This window comes from Mytilus edulis, chromosome 6 (assembly GCF_963676685.1).
Source record: "Mytilus edulis chromosome 6, xbMytEdul2.2, whole genome shotgun sequence".
Classification (NCBI taxonomy): domain Eukaryota; kingdom Metazoa; phylum Mollusca; class Bivalvia; order Mytilida; family Mytilidae; genus Mytilus; species Mytilus edulis.
In genome coordinates this window covers 25,443,227-25,465,471 of record NC_092349.1, presented here as the reverse complement: position 1 = coordinate 25,465,471, position 22,245 = coordinate 25,443,227, and the positions used below count along the sequence as shown (strand labels likewise).

General features: G+C 31.7%; 1 protein-coding gene across 2 annotated transcripts; it reads left to right on the top strand.

Annotated features, from left to right (window-relative positions):
• Nucleotides 1-557: 557 nt before the first annotated feature.
• LOC139527404 (sodium/glucose cotransporter 4-like) lies at nucleotides 558-20,808 on the top strand. Of its 2 annotated transcripts, XR_011665355.1 has the most exons (15): nucleotides 558-715; nucleotides 8,027-8,095; nucleotides 8,615-8,719; nucleotides 8,885-8,944; nucleotides 9,330-9,434; nucleotides 9,883-9,991; nucleotides 10,739-10,819; nucleotides 11,309-11,538; nucleotides 13,017-13,152; nucleotides 14,754-15,012; nucleotides 15,851-16,013; nucleotides 17,347-17,568; nucleotides 18,313-18,418; nucleotides 19,214-19,675; nucleotides 20,201-20,808. XR_011665355.1 is itself a non-coding variant. In XM_071322816.1 (14 exons), exons 1-14 carry the CDS (start codon nucleotides 623-625, stop codon nucleotides 19,435-19,437), a joined length of 1,962 nt encoding a protein of 653 aa, XP_071178917.1. In that variant the 5' UTR covers nucleotides 558-622; the 3' UTR covers nucleotides 19,438-20,808. The 2 variants fall into 2 exon arrangements, 1 of the variants encoding a protein (XP_071178917.1); XM_071322816.1 differs by having other exon boundaries at nucleotides 19,214-20,808.
• Nucleotides 20,809-22,245: the final 1,437 nt, after the last annotated feature.

Here is a 22,245-nt window from a genome sequence, read left to right as displayed (position 1 = left end):
TGCTCCTCACGTGTCACCCGTTTTTTTGCTGATTATGTCATTACAAACCCGATAATTTGGTAAGTCACATTCGTTAAAAGGAATCAGGATTGTAGTTACGATATTACACATATATGATATCATCGGACTGTCAAACAAATATTCCATAACAGTCACCCTACGAAAACACTAAGCTTATATCACGTTAGGTTTTACTGTTCAAAGTCAATCCAGAAAAATGCCTCAGACGCATGCAAATAAACTCATCATTGATACAAGGATTGATTTTTTTTACGCCAGACGCGCGTTTCGTCTACAAAAGACTCATCAGTAAAAGTACGAGGTTGATGAGCACTGAGGACCAAAATTCCTAAAAGTGCAATTCATAAAAAAAAGGTGTTCTTTCATTTTGTGACAATTTAAAACAAACGTGTTGTTGAAGATAACAATGTTTTACTGAAATATCCTTTAAGGAAGTTAGTTATAAATTTATCTCTAATTAGTATTTAATGTGTAGGAGCGTACTGTCACATAAGTTGATAGGTACACGACCGATAACTCTGGTTATACATTTTGAGATGTTCCTTGTATTTCTACCTGTCTCAGGTGTGTACCGGTATAAACAATTTGTCTATTGAGAAGCATGGCGGTGGACGATGTAGACACCACCCTCCATTGGGGAGATATATTAGTGGTCATTGGATATTTTATAGCAGTCATTATTGTCGGTATATTGGTATGTAATAAAAATATAATAAATAAATATGTTATTAAAAAAATATGCATTTCTGCGAACTTTAAAAGTTTCGTTATGGTTTATACTCTATTTTCAGTTTTATTTTCTATTTTATAGAGAATAATGAAAAAAATAAAATAAACCATCTGATGAAAATTGGGCTATCACTATGTACGGAATTTATAATAGAAAGTACAGATATATTTCTGTACAAATATTGACGCTAGAAATTTATGGGTTGCAATTTGCGGCTAAATGAAACATGTTAGCTAATAAATCTATAAAATTTCATGTATCTCTTAAGTGAATATTTAACTCGATTTACGATAATTATACGTGCATTGCAAACGTGAATACATTTGGTTATTGAAATCATAGATGAGTCAGTTTTAATTCTAAAGCGAAACAAGGATATGACCGCCCGAACAACTGCACCTGTAAAATAACGTAGACTGAGTGAAACTACTATTAATATTACATGTATCAATCAAGTCTAGATCACACCTAAAAAGGAGAACAGAACACATTAAAGTAGGCGTTGGTACAATTTTTGTGTAAAATATTGTTGACAACATTAAAAAATCTATTATACTAAATTTTAAAGAGAGAGACACAGTTAAACGCTCCTGTATTGTGTGTTTTCTGCTATATTACATAAAAAGAGCGGTTAAAAAATACAACAACAAACAAACAAAATACCCACAAAAAAAAAACCAACTTCAACTGTCAAATAAATACTATTGTCGACACAACACAAAGGAGACCAGTTCTTTAACTAACTAACATGCGTTAACGGGGTGATGGGTAGAAGTGTCAAATTTCAGTTAAATATAACTGTTAAATAAAACTTTTATAATACGATGGGAAAATCAGTGAGCTTGAACGTACATTTTCACATTAAATCTCAGTCTTGTCGTCAACATAATTATATTCCCCTCCCAAATGAAATAGGAATGGCTTTCTAATAGGACAACTCCGAATTGTCCTTAGATATGGCATGAATATTTTTTTAATTTTAGACCAGAAATTGATTTTGGTTGGATCTGTATTCGATATTCCGTATATTAGACCAGGAATTTTCGTTTCGATCTGTAATCGATATTTTGTATAGTAGAACTGCATTTCATATCGGTTAGATCTGAAATGTACATGTTATATCTAAGAACTGTAAATTATGATATGTTGTATTTAAGAATTGAAATAGAACTGCTTTAATATTTGGTTAGACTTTTTAATCGATAATTGTTTATATCTGTAATCGATATTTAGTAAGATATGTAATCGATATTTTTCTACATTTGGTTAGATCTGTTATCGTTATTTGGTTAGCTATATTTTTTGATATTTGGTTAGAGTTGTCAACTATATCTGAATAGATCGGTAATCGATATTTGGTTTGATCTGTTATCGACATCTGGTTATATCGGTACACTATTTCATCGATACTTGGATAAAGCTGTCAATCGATATTCAGTTTGATCTATGATCGATATTTGGAGATATCTGTAATCGACATTAATGATCGATATTTGGTGATATTTGTAATCAATTTTTGGTTTTATCTGTTATCGATATTAAGTTATTTCTGAGATTAGCTTAGATATGTTTTATAGATATTAGCTATTTTAGATTTGTAAAGACATTTTAGACATTTGATATTTGATATTGTGTACATGTTATTTTCAAAATATAAGATCTGTAATAGACCATTGTCCTGTTACATAGTTGTAGTTGTAAAATAATGTACTGTGTAAATTATGCATGTACTGGGGCACCGAGAGGATAAACCTGTTGTATGGACAAATGCACTAATTTAGATGCATTTTTTTCGCACCTGTTTAAGCTTATTATTGAAACACTTAATGTTTTGATGTATACGTCCATAATTAAGATATAAGATCCAATGAGCAATGCAAAGATAAACATCAAACATAATACATACACGAACCACAGATTGTCTGAACGGCGAATAAAGGGGAAAGATTAGGTATGCGTCAACGAGACAGCAGCCTAACGACACACAACAAATCTGTTATGAAAATAAACATGCCAACTTGATTATATAACCATATCATATTAAAATAAAATTTGGAAAAGGACTTGTAAACATTGAATGAATTTTTGTCATTTAAATTTTTCACAATAGGTGAAATTTCTAAAAAGATAAAAATGCATTTTGTCATAAGGGAGTAATCAAATAAACAATTCATATCGCATATCATATATCAGTACAAGTTGTTTGTTCTCGATAACATAAAGGGTTTTTGATCATGCAAACTGTAAATAAATTTTAAATGCGCAAGTTAAAATACAACCGATTCATAGATTGATATATATATAAGTGCAGTACTGTCAAGGTCTTAAGTATTTTTTTCTTATACTATTCAAAAACCAGTTTATTGAAACAAACTAAGGTTATTTAACGGTAAACAATTTGGTGTGTATAACGAATTCTTTGTATGACCGAATTCGTCTGTATATTCATATATTTCCTAATTTACATTTGCTTTTTATTGATTTTGCAATTTGCTTTCTTTGACGAGAATGAAAGTTGAATCTAATAAATCTTTAAAATGTAATTTTTTTTTTTATACATTTATAAGGACAGACGAATTCTGTCTAGTCCTTTGTAGTAATTTATTCACATTTTGCTTATATTCGGGTCGATTTATGTCTTAGACTGTATGACGAACTTTCATATCTGTCTATAAGGATATTTGACTGCCCTTTTCACAGCATAAATCTTTTATTTAATATGTTCATACATTCGTTGCATGAATTTTCAAACTTCTGCCTATTTAACTTTGTGACGGTTTCACGTAATCTCGTGGTAATTCTCAGCTTTACTTTCACATGTTTCAGATATTTGCTAACATTCTTATTTTTGTATAGCTGCCCTCTCCTCGACCTTTAACTATAATTTTCTGAATTCACACACAACTAACTTTAATGTCTGAACCTTTCGAAATTTATTTGTGTATAAAGTTTCAGTACTAGTTTGCTCGTCGGAGCATACACATATTCAATAGCTATAGCTGTAAATACATTAATAAAGTGGTAAAGTAGGCTGGGGATGTATAACTACGTTAACACTTAAGAAGCTAAATAACCAAAATAAACACATGTATACCCATCACATTATCAATCTTATTAAACCCCTGTTATATTTTACTTGGTGAAAGTTTTTAATGATATACAGATAAGAAAAATCTTCAATCTATTAAACTATCAAAGGGATTTGAACTTAAATAAGGAACTTTGCACAGATACCCTGATCAGATACCAGGAACAAAACCCTGCACACAAGACACTCGTCTCGTTAGCAGAAGACAAAAAGTCGAAACAGAAAACGAAAATGATAAACAAATAATGCATATTAAAACGAATATCTCAGATTTAATAACCCAATTTATACATTTTTAAATTATTGCAAGTTTAAAATACAAAGATCTAGTTTCATACTAAATAAAAGGCTTTAGCATACAGTTTGTTACTTTATTTTTATAATTTGTTTAATTTCTTCGTGGGGACTTATATATCTCTATCAGATGATGTAATCATTTCATATAAAATCCACCGTGTAACTTTATTTCTATAATTTATTTAACTATATCTCTATTAGATAATTTCATCATTTTTGTGCGAAATCCACCATGTAAGTTTATATAACACTTCTCATGACGACCCACTGATTACTAAAGTTATATTCAATGTCAGAAGTTAACAATTTACTAAGATCTTCATCCATAACGTCAATGAACATTAAATATCAAATTTACATGAATTAGCATAAAATTCACCTGCGAAAATTCGATTATGTCTACACTTGAAAGGAGTTTAAGCTTGTAATTGTGGATATGCATTGTCAGTTTACTGCACTAGGGTGTTTCGCCTCTTTTAAAACATGGCCTATTTTTCAGCATTTTACCTCAACTTCAGGTGATCAGAGTCAACATATAAAAAGTGAAAAATGACATAAAGTTAAAAATCAAATCAATAAAACAAAATTTGACCTACTTTAGACTAAAACGACTATGCTCACCCGTACATGTTTTGTACATGTATGAGGAATGATTACATTAGTAATTTCGGGTTCTTTTATGCGACATGGGCTTTCCTCAATGTGTACGGCCATACGGTGACTTTTGAAAATATTTTTAGTTTCGCTCATTCTAACAGCCATTTTGCATTTTCTTGTATAAAACAAACGAGGTCAAATAACATAATAATCTTTTATTAAAGAAATCGTTTGGTTGCGTGTTGTTTTACATATTATTATAAATATGCGTTGTTCTCATATTTAGTATTTTATTTTTGATTTATTTTATACAAAAGCCATTTATATCAATTGATTATCTATTGATTCCTTTTATTTATCTAAAAAGTAAGCGACCGACACCCCAAATATCTTTATGCCATTGATGACCATAGATGTAGATATGGGTTTAGCTGTAACTTCCGACTAAAGTCAAGAAAGAGAAAAAAAAAGATATTTTAACGATATATAATAATTCATAAATGAAAATCAAAAAATGTTATTGTAATCATCTACAGAAATTTTAGAAATTATAACATTAAACTGTTGTATTTCGAATACGTTAGGAGAAAGGAGACATTTTCTAAGATTTTACTCGCTAAAAGCTCCAAACTCAAACTTAATCTACTTAAAATATGTCATGAATATCCATGAAATGTTTGTAACTGGACTTAAAGCAAACAACAATATATCAATCAATTGAAACAATAACATTAACTACAACCAATTTCTCTTTGTCTGTAAAAAGAATACTGTTAAAAGCTTTTGATTGTTGAAAATATTTTCGATGATATTGTCAAGTTTATTTTATATTCAAATGGCATTCTTAACCGAAATGAATTTTTGAAAGGCAGTAAATAGCTTGATTTCCGATCGAAGTTTGACCTTGGTAACAATTTCTTTTATTCATTTATTTCTATATGATCATGAATAGTCGATAACAGTCAATATATTCATCAGAACAACAGATTTGAACCATATTTTAGGCATTTCAAATTGAGGGATACTACCTAATAATGTTACATCTACAATGTATGTACCCGTATGCATTTTAGCACGTTTTTATACGCCCGTCGTCTTTTAGACGGGACGTATTATGGTATACCGTTGTCCGTCCGTCCGTCTGTCCGTCCGTCGTCCACACTTCGGACAATAACTCAAAAACACTTTCACCAATTTCCATGAAACTTAAGTGAATTGTTTATATCTATTGACGTAAGCTCCCTTTCGTTTTTTTTTAATTTCAGACTTTAAGTTTTGGATTTATGGGGCTTTATTCATAAAAAAGGGGGGGATTTTCAACACTTCGGACAATAACTCAAAAAGGCTTTCACCAATGTCCATGAAACTTTGGTGAACTGGTAATATCTATTGATGTTAGCTGCCTTTCAATTTTTATAAATTTCAGATTTTAAGTTTTGGATTTATGGGGCTTTATTCATAAAAAAGGGGGATTTTCAACACTTCGGACAATAACTCAAAAATGCTTTCACCAATGTCCATGAAACTTTGGTGAATTGTTTATAAGCTCCCTTTCAATTTTTATAAATTTCAGATTTTAATTTTTGGATTTATGGGGCTTTATTCATAAAATAAAGGGTGATTTTCAACACTTCGGACAATAACTCAAAAAGGCTTTCACCAATGTCCATGAAACTTTGGTGAATTGTTTATATCTATTGATGTAAGCTCCCTTTCAATTTTTATAAATTTCAGATTTTACATTTCCGTGTTATGAATGTTTATGCTTAAAAAAGGGGGGATTTTCCAATTTTGGGACAAATTAGGTACACACTTCATGTAGACCCTTGTATAATCGTTGGATTATCTCGGTGTGTTCTGTAATGAAAAAAAAATGTTAACTAACACTTTCACAAAATTTTATGCAACTTTGATAAATTGTTTATATCTATTGACATAAGCTCCCTTTCCATTTTTATAAATTTTAGATTTTACGTTTTCTTAAGTAATGAATTTTCATACTTAAAAAGGGGGATTTTATGAAACTTTGGTGAATATATTAATGTAACATCCCTTTTGATTTGTATATATATTTCTAGTTGATCATATAAATTCATTTAAAGCATAAAAGACAAGTTAAAAGAGCAACGGGCGTATCACGCGCTAAAGCGCAGCCCTTTATTTAAAATAGATAGTCATTTTGATATAAATGGCTTTTGTATAAAATAAATCAAAAATAAAATACTAAATATGAGAACAAGGCATATTTATAATAATTATGTAAAACAACACGCAACCAAACGATTTCTTTAATAAAAGATTATTATGTTATTTGACCTCGTCTGTTTTATACAAGAAAATGCAAAATGGCTGTTAGAATGAGCGAAACTAAAAATATATTCAAAAGTCACCGTATGGCCGTACACATTGAGGAAAGCCCATGTCGCATAAAAGAACCCGAAATTACAAATGTAAAACAATGCAAACGAGAAAAATAAAGGTCTAATTAACGTACCAAAAAAAAGAACGAAAAACGAATATGTAACACAGCAACACACGACAATCACTGAATTACAGGCTCCTGAATTGGGTCCGGCACATACAATCTACATGTACATACAAAATGTGGCTGTGTTAAATATATCATAGGGATCTCAACCCTCCCCTAACCTGTGACGGTTGTGTAACAGTACAGTTCAAGAACGAACTATAAAAATCAGCCGAAAAGGCTTCAAAACTGACAAGATGGATACAATTAGAAAGACATATAGCAACAGAGTGGACGTGGTCGGATACTTGTATGTATCCCAACAACAAAAAGACACTTAGTACATATCTGAGATAAAATTGAGAATGGAAATGGGGAATGTGCCAAAGAGACAACAACCCGACCAAAGAAAAAACAACAGCAGAAGGTCACCAACAGGTCTTCAATGTAGCGAGAAATTCCCGCACCCGGAGGCGTCCTTCAACTGGCCCCTAAACAAATATATACTAGTTCAGTGATAATGAACGCCATACTTATTTTCAAATTGTACACAAGAGCACTGTAGTTACAGACAGCTAGTTCAAAGCCAATAACAACTGCAGTTATAAAAAAATATATCCATGTTATATGCCTGTTAAAAAATTGTTCTTGTTACATTAACAGGCACGATATATATTTTTTTAAATCATATGTTCTCTACGACTCATTTTCGTTCGTAAAAAGATGAAGCATTAGAATTAAAACACATACACGAGGTAACACATACATCAGGTAACACACAATAAACGTTTTAATTATCTTTCAAACCTTTTTTGTTTATTTTCAGTCATCATGTCGGAACCGAGGAAGTGTGAAGGGATATTTCTTAGCAGGGCGATCTATGCATTGGATACCGGTATGTGTTCGTTGTACATCTTAGTTTTACATTTGTATATATTCTGTCCTTTATTTTATTTGTATGCCCTATTTATGGGCATTATGTTTTCTGGTTTGTTCGTCCGTTCTTTCGTTCGTCCGTCTGTCCCGGTTCAACTTAAAGTTTTTGGTCAAGGTACAAAAAAATGTAGTTTTTGATGAAGTTGAAGTCCAACAACTTGAAACTACTCAATACACATGTTCCCTATGATATGATCTTTCTAATGTTAATGCCAAATAAGAGTTTTTAATCCATTTTCACTGTCCACTAAACATAGAAAATGATAGTGTGGATGGAGCATCCATGTACTAGGGATACATTCTTGTTTAAATATGTTTTCGTAGTGCAAAATACATTACTGTAACACACGAACAATATTAAAGTAGACACATTATGATGTTTCCCAAAAATTTCCTAGACTGTACCCTGTATATCCATTACATATTTTCTTCCCAAAACCTCAATTTCTCTTAAAGAATTAATATTTTCTGTTGACAGGTTGGTGCCTCGTTATTTGCCAGTAACATCGGTAGCGGCCATTTTGTTGGTTTGGCAGGTTCCGGTGCTGCAAGTGGTATAGGTATTGCAGTGTTTGAATTAAATGTAAGTTAATTATTTTAAGACTGATATTTAGCTTCTTCGTTCATTTGTAACATCACATTCGGTAAACTAAGAACTTAAATAATACCGTACTATTGTTACAGTACCTATGAATCTCTATATTAATAATTTTTGCAAATACTTATGAAAATTTATATTTTTTTCCAGGCAATATTTATTTTAATGGTTCTAGGATGGTTCTTTGTACCTGTTTACACAGCAGCTGGGGTAAGTTTCGACACAATTACTGAATATGCTATATATGTCGTCCCGAATCTTTGTAATGATATCTCAAGATAATGCATGATAATGGAATATTTTTCTTACTAAAAAAAAGTATTCCACGAAAACCTTCGTTTTATTTATATTTCAAGTATAATTTTAATATGTACGTTTTTCTTAATTCATTGCGGTGATTTTTTTTTTAGCTGATACCACCAATCAATAAACAAAACAAAACATTTGTCATTCATCTTTTCATCTTAATTGGCATTACTTACAGTACTATCAACATATTTCTGTGGTCATGTCATCTAACCTTTTTGCTTTGTTTTAAAACATTTTCCCTTTTTTCTAAAGTATATATTTGCCTTTTTTTTTTACAATTTACTAGGTGTTTACAATGCCAGAATATTTGAAAAAAAGATTTGGAGGACAAAGAATCCGGGTGTACCTCTCTGTGTTAGCACTGTTGCTGTACGTCTTTACAAAGCTCTCGGTAAGTAAACATGTAAAATGTAGATACATTGAAATATATATACAGTATAAATACATCAACAAGACAGGCAACCTTACAACATAAACCATGATAAAATTGCAATTATTTTCTATTTTATTCGTACGATCTTCCAATGCAAAATTCTGAAGCAACATAGACTACGAGAATTATTTTTAATTTTTTACTTCAATCATTATAGACAACACATAGTGTTATGTATACAAAATTTTATGAGGTTAGTAAATTATAGTTGAATTTTACCATAGAAAATTAAATGACTTGAAGTCCATATGTCATGGTTTCAAATATCTTTGGAAACATTATCCAATTGTTTTATTATCATTGTCCTATTTTGGCTCATTTGCCTGCTGAATACAGAATCATATTATTGTTTAATAAGCATATGTTATTTAATGATATTTTCATTTTGTATTATTTTTATTTACAGGCCGATTTATTCTCTGGGGCCATTTTTATAACTCAATCTTTCAAGGATTTGAATCTCTATGTTGCTGTTATCATCTTACTCGCAATATCTGCTGTGTTTACAATAGCCGGTGAGTACATGTTTGAATCATTCATGAAATAACAGATGAAATAAAACGCACAACTGAGTTTCCTGGATTCAAAATCACTTTTTGTTTATCAAGTATTGCATTTGCAAATTACTATTGAATCATAATATTGAAATGTCTCTATTTTGCCTAAATTCCATTCATTAACCACACATGTTCACGAAACTGTATTAATATACATACATATTGAATATAAATAAAAGAAGATGTGGTATAAGTGCCAATGAGACAACTTTCCTTCCAAGTCACAGTCACAATGTATAAAACGTTAACAATTATAGGTAAAATTACATCCTTCGACACGTGACGGTGCCTTGTGTAAAACAATTCAAACATGAAAACCAACGGACCTATTTTCATAAAAAACGAAAAACGAGAAACATTTATGAACCACACTCACAAACGACAACTACTGAGCAACAGGCTTCTGAATTAGGACAGGTACAAAATTCAAATGCAGCGCGATTAAACGTTTTAACAGGCGGCAACCTTCAATCACACCTGAGATAAATAGAAGACTTTTTGCTTCCCTCATTATGTGCATTTGCTTTTTGTGGATGCTGTTTACGTAAACCTTAAATCTACTTATATTCATATATAGCAGCACTAGAATTGTAGTGATAAAATAATGAAACAAAAACAAACAAAAGACCACAAACTACTATTACAAACATATATATATTTGTCTGCCACGTGATTGATTTAATGCGCCTATTGTTTTTTTTCTAGGTGGATTGACTGCTGTCATATGGACGGACTTTATTCAAGTTATCATTATGATCATTGGAGCTTTCATTATGATGATTTTGAGTAAGTTTATCAACATACGTAGATTCGCGAGGACGGTTTTTCAGGGTGCATGCATAAGTACACAGTCACGTCTAGTCAACATGACGATACTAAATCCGATGCCTTGTCATCAAAAATTGTCCCGCTTTTGTCAGTTAAAGAACTTTTATGTATAAAAAAAGTGTTCAATGGTACAGTTGTGAACTGTTGCAAAGCAAAATCTGCTCTTATCCAATATATATATCTTTTTCAAGTAGCAGTCAAAATGTCCCGCCTTTCAGTTCTGTAAACCATCTTCACTTACATCGGGTCTCCGTGGTATGTCTGTGAAACAAGTCATATTTCAATCCTGTCATTGAAATAATATCCTCAATAAAGTTTCATTAAAAAGCTCCATATGACCAATTCAATTCCTATATATAGCAGAGTGCTCTGCTTTATCTCTGTTTAGTAGCGGGTACCACCGTTACCGTGTACAAATGAATTCATTTACCTCTTCTATAATCGTAGGTTTTATTGAGGTTGGTGGCTATGAAGCTATGATCCAGAAATATTTTGCCTCTTTTCCTGACACTACGATAAATAACATGGGAAATTCTAGTTATAAATATGCTAAATGTGGAATACCACCGGATAACGCCATGCATCTGTTTCGATCTGCTGAAGATGGAAGTTTACCTTGGCCAGGAATAATGTTTGGTTTGACAATCTCTGCTGTTTGGTATTGGTGTTCTGATCAGGTAAGTTATATGCTTAAGAGGACTGTCAAAATTAGTACGGAAAACGGACTGCCAAAATTAGTTCTAAATCAGCACTGAAGAAATTAGTACTGAATCAGGACTGACAAAATCAGTACTGAAACAGGACTTACAAATCAGTACTGAAACAGGGCTGACAAAATCAGTATTGAATTACCACTGATGAAATTAGTATTGAAGCAATGCTGGAAAATCAGTACTAAATTTATAGAATAAGTAATTGTACAGTACAGTAATAAACAGTACTGAATTAATAGAAAATATAATATAACAAGTGTTTAATCTTGCCGAAGAGTACTGACATGTATGAGGGTAGAAATGTATCAAAATCGTGGGTAATTCTTGGTATTGTAGTAAGACATTATCTTTTCGGCATTGCTTACATCCACCGAATTAAGTGTTAATCCGCTAAGGATGCATCAGATACAAATACGTCTGCCTTCCATCTTGACTTACTTTAAAAAATTGACCATGAGGGCTGAGAACAACAATTTACCACACAAGAAATGAATTTAGCATGCCAATTATGAATTTTCCAATGCTATGTAGCACCAATCGAGCAGCGCCTGAATAGGGATTATTATATATCTCCCAACTGAAACGATTTTCCAGGGCTTGAATTTCCTATCTAAATTTCCTTAATAAATGGCTGCTTCTGCTAAGGAAGCTATGAAACGAGTTCCAAGTGGTGAAGTTGACATCACCCCTTCATAAAATTTACGACCACCATCACGAGTTAGTTGACACTTATGGAATATCTGTTTCACAGTTGACGAAAGATATGTTCCAATTATCGTAACGTCAAGCCTTACCACTTTTGCTCAAATATGCCCTACCGAATAAAACTTATCACCGTTTTTTACCCTTCCAGAGTACCTAAGATCACCTCCAGATGTATGTTGGGGTTCATGTTGCTCAGTCTTTAGTTTTCGTTGTTGTGTTTTGTGTTCTGTTGTTTGTGTGTTTGTGTGTTTTTCGTTTTTAGACATAGCGTTGTCAGTTAATTTTCCCACTTAACTGAGTATGAATGTATCCCCGTATATTTCACCTATCTTTTAACTAAGTGCAATGTCGAACTGTTTAATAACATCTGCAATTATAGGAATACTTATACTTAAGAAAAAGTACAAATATTTATTAAATTGTATCTTTCTTTTCTGTCGTTGGCACAATCTAAAAAAATACTTTTCTATGACTGTTGTCTTTTGATAGTTTTTCAATTTTTAGCCATGGCTTTTTCAGTTCGTTGTCGACTAATGCGTTTGACTATCCTTTTGGTATTTTACGGGTTCATATTGCTTAGTCTCTAGTTTTCTATGTTACGATTGTGTGTAATTATTTGTCAGTTTATTTTCGATCTATGAGTTTGACTATTCATCTTGTATCTTTCGCGCCTCCCTTTCGCCTCTCTTTCAAAGATAACACTTATATTTACCGTTGTAGTATCTATTTGTTGACAGGTAATAGTACAGAGAGCACTAGCAGCAAAGAACTTATCACATGCAAAAGCTGGTACAATTTTAGCTGGTTATCTGAAGTTTTTGCCTCTATGGATAATGGTATTTCCTGGCATGATTTCAAGAATTTTATACAGAGGTAAGTACCCTATATATTATCCGATTACAAATCGAAGAATAAGGACGACCTTGTATAAAAATATACTCACATTAAATTTAAATACTGCTCGGTGCATCGAATATGCCCTTCACGGTTAGTTCGGCCATATTGAAAAAGGGGCGGGTTTTCATATTGGAGGTAAAATTGCTCTTAAAACACAAAAACATCAATAAAACAGAGCAATTGCATGGAAAAATGCATAGCTTTAACCGTACTAATATACTAGTTCCACCTCTTTAAAACGAATATGTCCCCGATTCAATATGGCCGAACTAGTCGTAAAGTGGACGATTCATGGAAGATCTCCACTTACATGTACCATATATTAAAACTATTAATGTTCTTTTGAATAATCGCTTTATGAATGTCTTAACATAACAATTTTTGTATGAAATAACTTTTTCGCAGCGGAAAAAAATAATTCCAGTAATGAACACTTATTAACTTTCTAATATTCTATTACAAAACATTGGAATTAATTGTGGGTATAAGACTATAATATTAAAAACCAGACATATGCATTTGTATTTCTTTCATCACCAATATAGCAATACTGAATATTTCCTTGTCACGTTTTGTAAACGACCGACTAAATTTATTAATTCAAATGCATTGGTAAAGAATACAAACGTGACATTCTTTGTTCACGGAACATGGTGTGTTTTCCGTATAGTAGGAATACATCATCATTTAAGATAACTGCTTACTAACTGATAAATTACACCAGAAAGGTTTGCATGATTGGAAAACAGAACGTTTTCTGATCGAATTTGTTTAATCCATACTTGAAAATTCTGTTTTAATATTAATAGTAGCTGTGCTTAATTGACTCTTTGCGTATTAAATTACAATCCAGGTACCTTTGATTAAAGAGGGACGAAAGATACCGAAGGGACAGTCAAACTCATAAATTTATCGAAAATAAACTGACAACGCCATGATAACTATTTACAACACTGGGTCGATGCCACTGCTTTTGGACGTATCACCAGCCAAGTAGTCAGCACTTCAGTGTTGACATGAATATCAATTATATGGTCATTTTATAAATTTCCTGAAACAAAACTTTAAATTCGAAAAACTAAGGATTTTCTTATCCCAGGAATAGATTTATACTTTAGCTGTATTTGGCACAACTTTTTGGAATTTTGGATCCTCAATGCTCTTCAACTTAATACTTGTTTGGCTTTATACCTATTTTGATCTGAGCGTCACTGATGAGTCTTATGAAGTCGAAACACGCGTCTGGCGTATTAAATAATAATCCTGGTACCTTTGATAACTATTTGATGTACTTACGTTCAAACAAAACAATGGCTAAAATTTATTTTGTATTTTCCTGCACATTCCCTAGGGTTACTTAATGACATGACCATTTGTTTGCTTCTTATAGCCCCAACCTCTCTAAATTATTAGAAATATTGGAAATTATTTTTACGCACTAATGAGAAAAATTTATATCAGACCTGTGTTCATTTACCTGTCAAAGAAAAACTATTATTTATATAGTCATTATTTTTTTAATCTAATTAAAATTACACGCAATATTAATCATTAATATGGGTGTTTTTCCTGTACAGATTCTGTTGGTTGTGCTGATCCAGATGTTTGTGAAGAGGCATGTGGCTCTAGAGCCGGGTGCAGTAACATTGCATTCCCTAAACTAGTGTTAGGGATCATGCCTACGGGATTGAAAGGTCTTATGTTAGCTGTAATGATGTCTGCCTTGATCTCATCACTGACGTCTATATTCAACAGCAGTAGTACTCTTTTTACTATTGACATATGGTTAAGGATACGTAAGCAGGCATCAGACGTAGAACTTATGATTGTTGGAAGGTAAGTGAATAAAACTCAAACTCAAGTAGAAAACAAACTGACAATGCACTAGCGAAAAAGCAAAAATGATTAAAAAAACACAATACAACACACAACATAGAAACTAAAGTCTCGGCAATATGAACCCAACCGGTTGAAATATGTTATCCGCCTGTTATGCTGCTTTTTAATAAAATTTGATTAAAACAAAAATTAAACTGTAATGTTTTAGAACAATAAGGAGGTTTTGTGTGACATCTAATCACAAAAAGACCTATTGACATTGATTTGTAACTTTTTCAACAGCTGTATTCTACTGTTGCCCTTATTTAAATTAACCGTTTCTTGTTTTAAAGGAAGGGTCGTGTGTGTTGGGATTAAAGAGAGGCAAACAAAATTAAAGAGATATTTAAACTCCGAAGATGAAATCGAATCAACTATGCCATGGAACAAAACCGAAATATACAAAAAAAAAGAAGAACAATATACAACACACAACATAGAAAACTACAGACTTAGCAACACAAACCCCAACAAACATCATTATAAATGTGAGAATGGAAATGGGGAATGTGTCAAAGAGACAACAACCCGACCATATAACAGACAACAGCAGAAGGTCACCAATAGGTCTTCAATGCAGCGAGAAAATTCCAGCAACCAGAGGCTTCCGTCAGCTGGCCCCTAAATAAATATATATATAGTTCAGTGATAATGAACGCCATACTAAACTCCAAATTATACACAAGAAACTAAAGTTAAAAATAATACAAGACTAACAAAGGCCAGAGTCCTTCATTGCCAAGAATACGAAATGTTTAATATCTTTTTTTACCAGTTTTTCTTTTCATTTTTGTAGATGCTGTGTATTGATCTTGGTAGTCGTTTCAATTGTATGGATTCCAATTATTCAGAATATCTCAGAACTTTTCCATTATATTCAGGCAATAACAAGCTTTTTAGCACCACCAGTATGTGCGATTTATGTTCTAGCTGTTTTCTGGAAACGGACCAATGAACAGGTTTGTCAATTGAAAAACATATGTTTATAGATATAGGAAGATGTGGTATGAGTGTCAATGAGAGAACTCTTCATCCAAATAACTATTTATAAAAGTTAACCATTATAAGTCAATGTACGGCCTTCAACACAGAGCCCACACCGAAAAGCACACTATACAGGGCCTAAACAATAAGTAAATGTAAAACCATTCAAACGGGAAAACCAACGGTCTCAACCATATAATAACGAGAAACGAGAAACACATATGAACTACATAAATAGACCACAACTACTGTACATCAGATAACGCTTTTGTTCGCCTGCTTGGCATAATTGGGGTTATATATGAATTTAGAATATCCTCTCGTTCGTGTGTCACACTTTTAGATTCCAGATGATACAAAAAGAACATATTGAAAACAACAGGAATTAGTAATTGAAAATCATAAAAGACTTTTGTCTTAAAAACAAGTTGCAGTTTTTATCGCTTTCACTTTTACTGTATGGTACGTATTTGTTGGAAAACAACTTTCTATTGGTTTCTGATTGTTTATGGCGCATTCCTTTTTGAAAGTTGTTGATTTCATTGAAATTTTTGGACCACTAAATCCAGTTCGTCGTTTTTGTTTTTTATTTTTCTAAAGTTTTTTTCTTGCTTGATGACTAATTCGAAAAAATATAGTATATGGATGACAAGTTCGATTAAAGTAAAATAAATTATAAAAAAAGAAAATGTGGTATGATTGCAAACGAGACAACTGTCCACAAGAGACCAAAATGACAAAGAAATTAACAACTATTATGTCATCGTACGGCCTTCATCAATAATCAAAGCCCATGTCGTATAGTCGGCTATAAAAGGCCCCGAAATGACAATGTAAAACAGTTCAAACGAGAAAACTAATGGCCTTATTTATTTGCAAATTGAACGAAAAACAAATATGAAACACATAAACAAACGACAACCCCTGAATTACAGGCTCCTGACTTGGGACAGACACATGCATACATACTGTGGCGGGGTTAAACATGTAAGCGGGATAATCCAGACTTAAAGAACTTGTTTGTTGAAACATTTTAATTCTTTTTGTGATTTCCGGATATCAAAAGGAGAACTCTTTTTGAAATTGACTGAGATCTTAATGGAATATTTTGGACCCCTAAACAAATTTATAAATAATGTTAGATGAACTATGAAAGTATTTTCTGTTCTGGATTATTTTGTTTATAAAAGAAGGTAATTGAAAAGATGTTTTATTTATAATGCAACATTGTTAAACGAAACACATGGCATTGTAATAATAAAAATCTCAAACTGTGTTTTATTATTAATTATAACCTTTAAATTTCAGGGTGCATTTTGGGGACTAATGATAGGATTAGTTGTTGGATTAACTCGATTCATTTGGGAATATGCATACACAGTCCCACCATGTGGTGAAGAAGCAGACGACAACAGACCGGACATCATCAGCAAAGTTCATTACCTTCACTTTGGTATTATTCTCTTTGGAATTAGTTTTATAGCAACAATTATCATCAGTCTACTCACTAAACCTATTCCAGATAAACATGTAAGTATAATTAAGAAGTGAAATTTCTAAAACATACAACCAAAATAATTTCAAAACGATTGGAGCGATAATACTTTTATGCCGATATCACTTACACATATGTTTAGTTATTAACGGTTGTTTTGATCTTAACACCATTAGAAAAATTTTAACTGAACAAGTCAAATCTTGTATAGAGACTTTCATTAATGTTATGCCAGTACTCCAATCCAGTAAAAAAATAAAACGAAATCAATCCAGATTATTTCAGTAGACCTTCAAACATTGCAGTAAGTTTTTGTTTTGTACAGGTACTTTTTTTATTAGGTCTGAACGATCTGATCATAAATAGACTAAACGACATTTCCCTGTTATTTTTATTAATTTTAGGATTAACAATGCTTTCTGTTGAAATGATTAATTCTGATTGTGTAACATTTAATAAATAGGTAAGCCGTCGTGTGTTTTTAACATTACATTGCAGTATCTTCAATGAGATAATATAATTTGATATAAAAAATATATATTTAATACTCAAACACTACGACGTTTCATAACCTGAAGCATTGTGAGAAAATTATCTGCTCTTATATGTCCACTAAAACGAAAATGACGTAACGTAATGAGTGGCACATACCTAATTAGTAACCAATTACATAGATGTTGGACAAACGTGTGACTTATTACCTACATGTAATAAGTTCAGGAGCTGTATTTTAACAAATATTTTTTTAAAGTAAAAAAAACCAACATAATATCTTACAGCTTCATCGTCTGACTTTCTGGAATCGCTATAGTACAGAAGAAAGAGAGGATTTAGATGCTGAACCAGATAGGTCGAGTCACCATGAAACTAAACTGGATCAATTTGGTAAGTGTGTTTACATCTGTGTCTATGTACTGGCAATCATGCATTTGTACTACATCTTAATTTTATTATAACAGTTGATTCGATTTACCAGATATTCAACGTTTAGTCCACAACTATATAGAGAGAAACCGAAAAAAAATCTACTGCGTCTTTCTTTACCTATAGAAATCAAATAAATCGGTCATAATTTTATGCCGGAATATTGTAACACGTTTACGCATCTCAATGTCTATGTTTTTTGTGTTTGCGAAGCAGATTAATTATTCTTACCTGAATTATAGACAGGAGAATTTACGATGTGCAATGCTGATAAATCAATTTAAGTTCTTTACTACTTAGTACTACTTAGTTCGTGTCAAATACCCTCTACGGATTGTAATAAAAAATCTACGAAGATACCCGAATATGGAAAAAATATCCGATTTTGGTCCGGAATTAGTCATTTAGATAAGTCCGCTCATCATTTCAGACAAACATACAATTCACTTATTAGGGCACTTTGTCCATTTTAAACCGTCTCAATAACATTTACACATTAAACCAAAAAGACAACTTCCCAATAACTGAAGCGAAGTTTAAAAATTAATCTATTGAAGAGTTAATGCTCTTCAACTTCGTACTTTATTTTTTTTGCAAACGTTACTGGTGAGTTTTCTGTAGAAGAAACGACCGTCTTGACATACAAAACTAGAAGCATATGACAATCTAATTTCAGTCAATTATCTTATTTTTTTTTTATATTAAATGCGCTATCGTTCTATGCCATGTGTTAATTCTTATTATAATGTTTTGCAGCGGAAGAAGATTTTGATTCTCTCCCATGTTACACGAGGGCATTCAGATGGATATGTGGAATTGAAAAAATGGAACAAGCACCACACTTGTCAGAAGAAGAAAAGAAAGCTATTGAAGCTAAACAAAACTCTATTCATGAAACCAAAACATGGAGATATATTCTCAATATAAATGCTGTTGTATTGATGACATTAGCAGTATTTTTATGGGGATTCTATGCATAGATTTTGACCATAAATTAGGTCAATGGAATGTATTATAACACTGTTTGTAAAAATGTTTTCACATGTTATCACATGTCATACCTTGGAAATATCGTGGATATAAATATGTTAAATCAAGAGTAAATAGCGAAAATATGTACACAGTAAAGAAGCTGCTATATTGATAGATCTTTTGAATTATATTAAGTAGATTTTACTTCAATCATACTGCCATACTTTCAGCTTTTTTCATAAAGGAGTAGGTCCAGTAAACCCCCTTTTTGGCCCCAAAATATAGCAGTTTTACAAATTGTTAAAATGTAAACTTTTAATTATTTATTGGACAGTAAAATGCTTCTGCTACAGAAATATTGGCTGTTTTTGACAATACAATGCATATATATCGGGTACTAGCACCATAAGGTCATGCTAAATTACTGAAATCTTCACAATTCTATCATTTTAGTTAAATTTTAGACGGTTTTCGTGTAAAACGAAAATGGCCGCATTCGTGTTCATCCTTAATATTGAAATGTTAGTTGTATTTTATGATAATAGATAACGTAAATAAAGGTTGAGGATGAACACGGATGCGGCCACTTTCATTTTTGACAAAAAACATCTGAAAAGTGACATTGTTCGGCATATTTGGTAGATTTTTCATATTGAGCTTGAATCGGATCGTTTTTAATGACTAAATCAGTTAAAATCTTTCACATAAACTAATTGATTCAAATGAAATAAACACTAATGTGTTTAAAAAGTAGTCAAAATCTTTCGTCAGATGAACCTGAAATTTGAGGCCAAAATCGGTCCTTACCGGACCTACTCCTTTGTTTGAAATAGATGCCAATGCAAGTTCATTATTAGATTCTATTTTATTTCTGTTTAGAAATTAGGAAAAAACCTGTTTAGACAGTCATTAGGTCATACGCCGCTAAGATGATGTCAGTAATAGTCAAATACAGGAAACTGAAATTAATGTTTACTATATATTTTGGATTGGCAGACTTCACATTCCTTATTACATTTCATAGACAACAATGATACCAATAATGGTGTTCATTTCAAAACATATAATAGCAATACACGTTCATGTTCAAATTTTCAAAAATAGGGAAATTCATTTACAACTTTCATTTTAAATAATTTCTGTACTAGTTGAAATCAAAATACGTTATTGTCTATATCCAAGCCTTTGAATGGAGTTAGACTTAAATATAACTATCTTTTGTAGTAAACAAGTATAAACTCAAACTAGTTGTCCTTTGTCTCATCTTTTATAATGCCAATGCTCTATTATATATATTTTTATAAATGAACATAACTAAATTGTGTATATTTCATGTATTTTGTACCATGTATCTTTTTTAAATAAACGGATAAAACAATTGTAACTTGTAAAAATCACGAACCAAACTTAAAGGGCATATTTAAAACATTTGCGTTTCGTGTAGTGATCAATCCCAATCATACGACAACCAGGTCCAAATTCAGAAATGAAACATGGAAACATATTGATTATCGAAAATGCAAATGAATAAAAGAAATTAGTTGTGGGGTAAAAGTAATTGAAACAGCAATCAAACAACGAAAATTGTCGATATTTCCAGATACCCTGCAATCAATATTTGCATATTGCTGTTTTTTCTCAAGAAAATTGTCATATAACTTTAAAACTAGAGAGAAACTAAACCAACAAATGAATAAACATCATCACATTCAGTTATATTTGAGCATGTAAAATATTTAATGTTGTCATTCTTTTTTTTATTGTAATTTATTTGGTTTTTATAAGCCCGTCTTTTAGACGGGATGTATTATGGTATACCGTTGTCCGTCCGTCCGTCCGTCCGTCTGTCCGTCCGTCGTCCATACTTCGGACAATAACTCAAAAACACTTTCACCAATTTCCATGAAACTTAAGTGAATTGTTTATATCTATTGACGTAAGCTCCCTTTTGTTTTTGTTTAATTTCAGATTTTACGTTTTGGATTTATGGGGCTTTATTCATAAAAAAGGGGGGATTTTCAACACTTCGGACAATAACTCAAAAAGGCTTTCACCAATGTCCATGAACCTTATGTGAATTGTTTATATCTATTGATGTAAGCTCCCTTTCAATTTTTATAAATTTCAGATTTTAAGTTTTGGATTAATGGGGCTTTATTCATAAAAAAAAGGGGGATTTTTAACACTTCGGACAATAACTCAAAAAGGCTTTCACCAATGTCCATGAAACTTTGGTGAATTGTTTATATCTATTGATGTAAGCTCCCTTTCAATTTTTATAATTTCAGATTTTAAGTTTTGGATTTATGGGGCTTTATTCATAAAAAAGGTTTTTTTTTTAACACTTCGGACAATAACTCAAAAAGGATTTCACCAGTATCCATGAAACTTTGGTGAATTGTTTATATCTATTGATGTAACAAATAATACTTAATAAAATCTGATGAAAACATAAAATTTGTAAAATCTTTAGTTCAATTTAAAACATTAAATTTCTTGTAAAACATAGGTTCCATGAATGTCATACGTTTGTACTATTATTGAATGGTTGCAAGGATGAAAGCACATTAGCAGTCCCTGAGATACTAACTGTTCCCTGAGTCATATATCATTTTATGATAACATTTTTACTATCTAAGCTATGGATGAAAATCAAATACTGTTTTTGCATATAGGATGTTTTACTCTTGTTAAAATTGGTTGCAATTGAAATCACAAATGATACCTTAGCATTGCAGCTTTTTTTTTATAGAGTTCGGTTTCGGTGGAAGGGTTGAGCGCAATAAAAAATGTTATAAAACATAACTAGTCTACAA

Bases quoted from the DNA above. Each gene is read 5' to 3' on its own strand.
- LOC139527404 (XM_071322816.1), top strand. From the start codon at position 623: ATGGCGGTGGACGATGTAGACACCACCCTCCATTGGGGAGATATATTA. The intron at 8,720-8,884 runs GTAAGTTAATTA...ATTTTTTTCCAG, and splicing joins TTGCAGTGTTTGAATTAAAT to GCAATATTTATTTTAATGGT. The intron at 8,945-9,329 runs GTAAGTTTCGAC...ACAATTTACTAG, and splicing joins CTGTTTACACAGCAGCTGGG to GTGTTTACAATGCCAGAATA.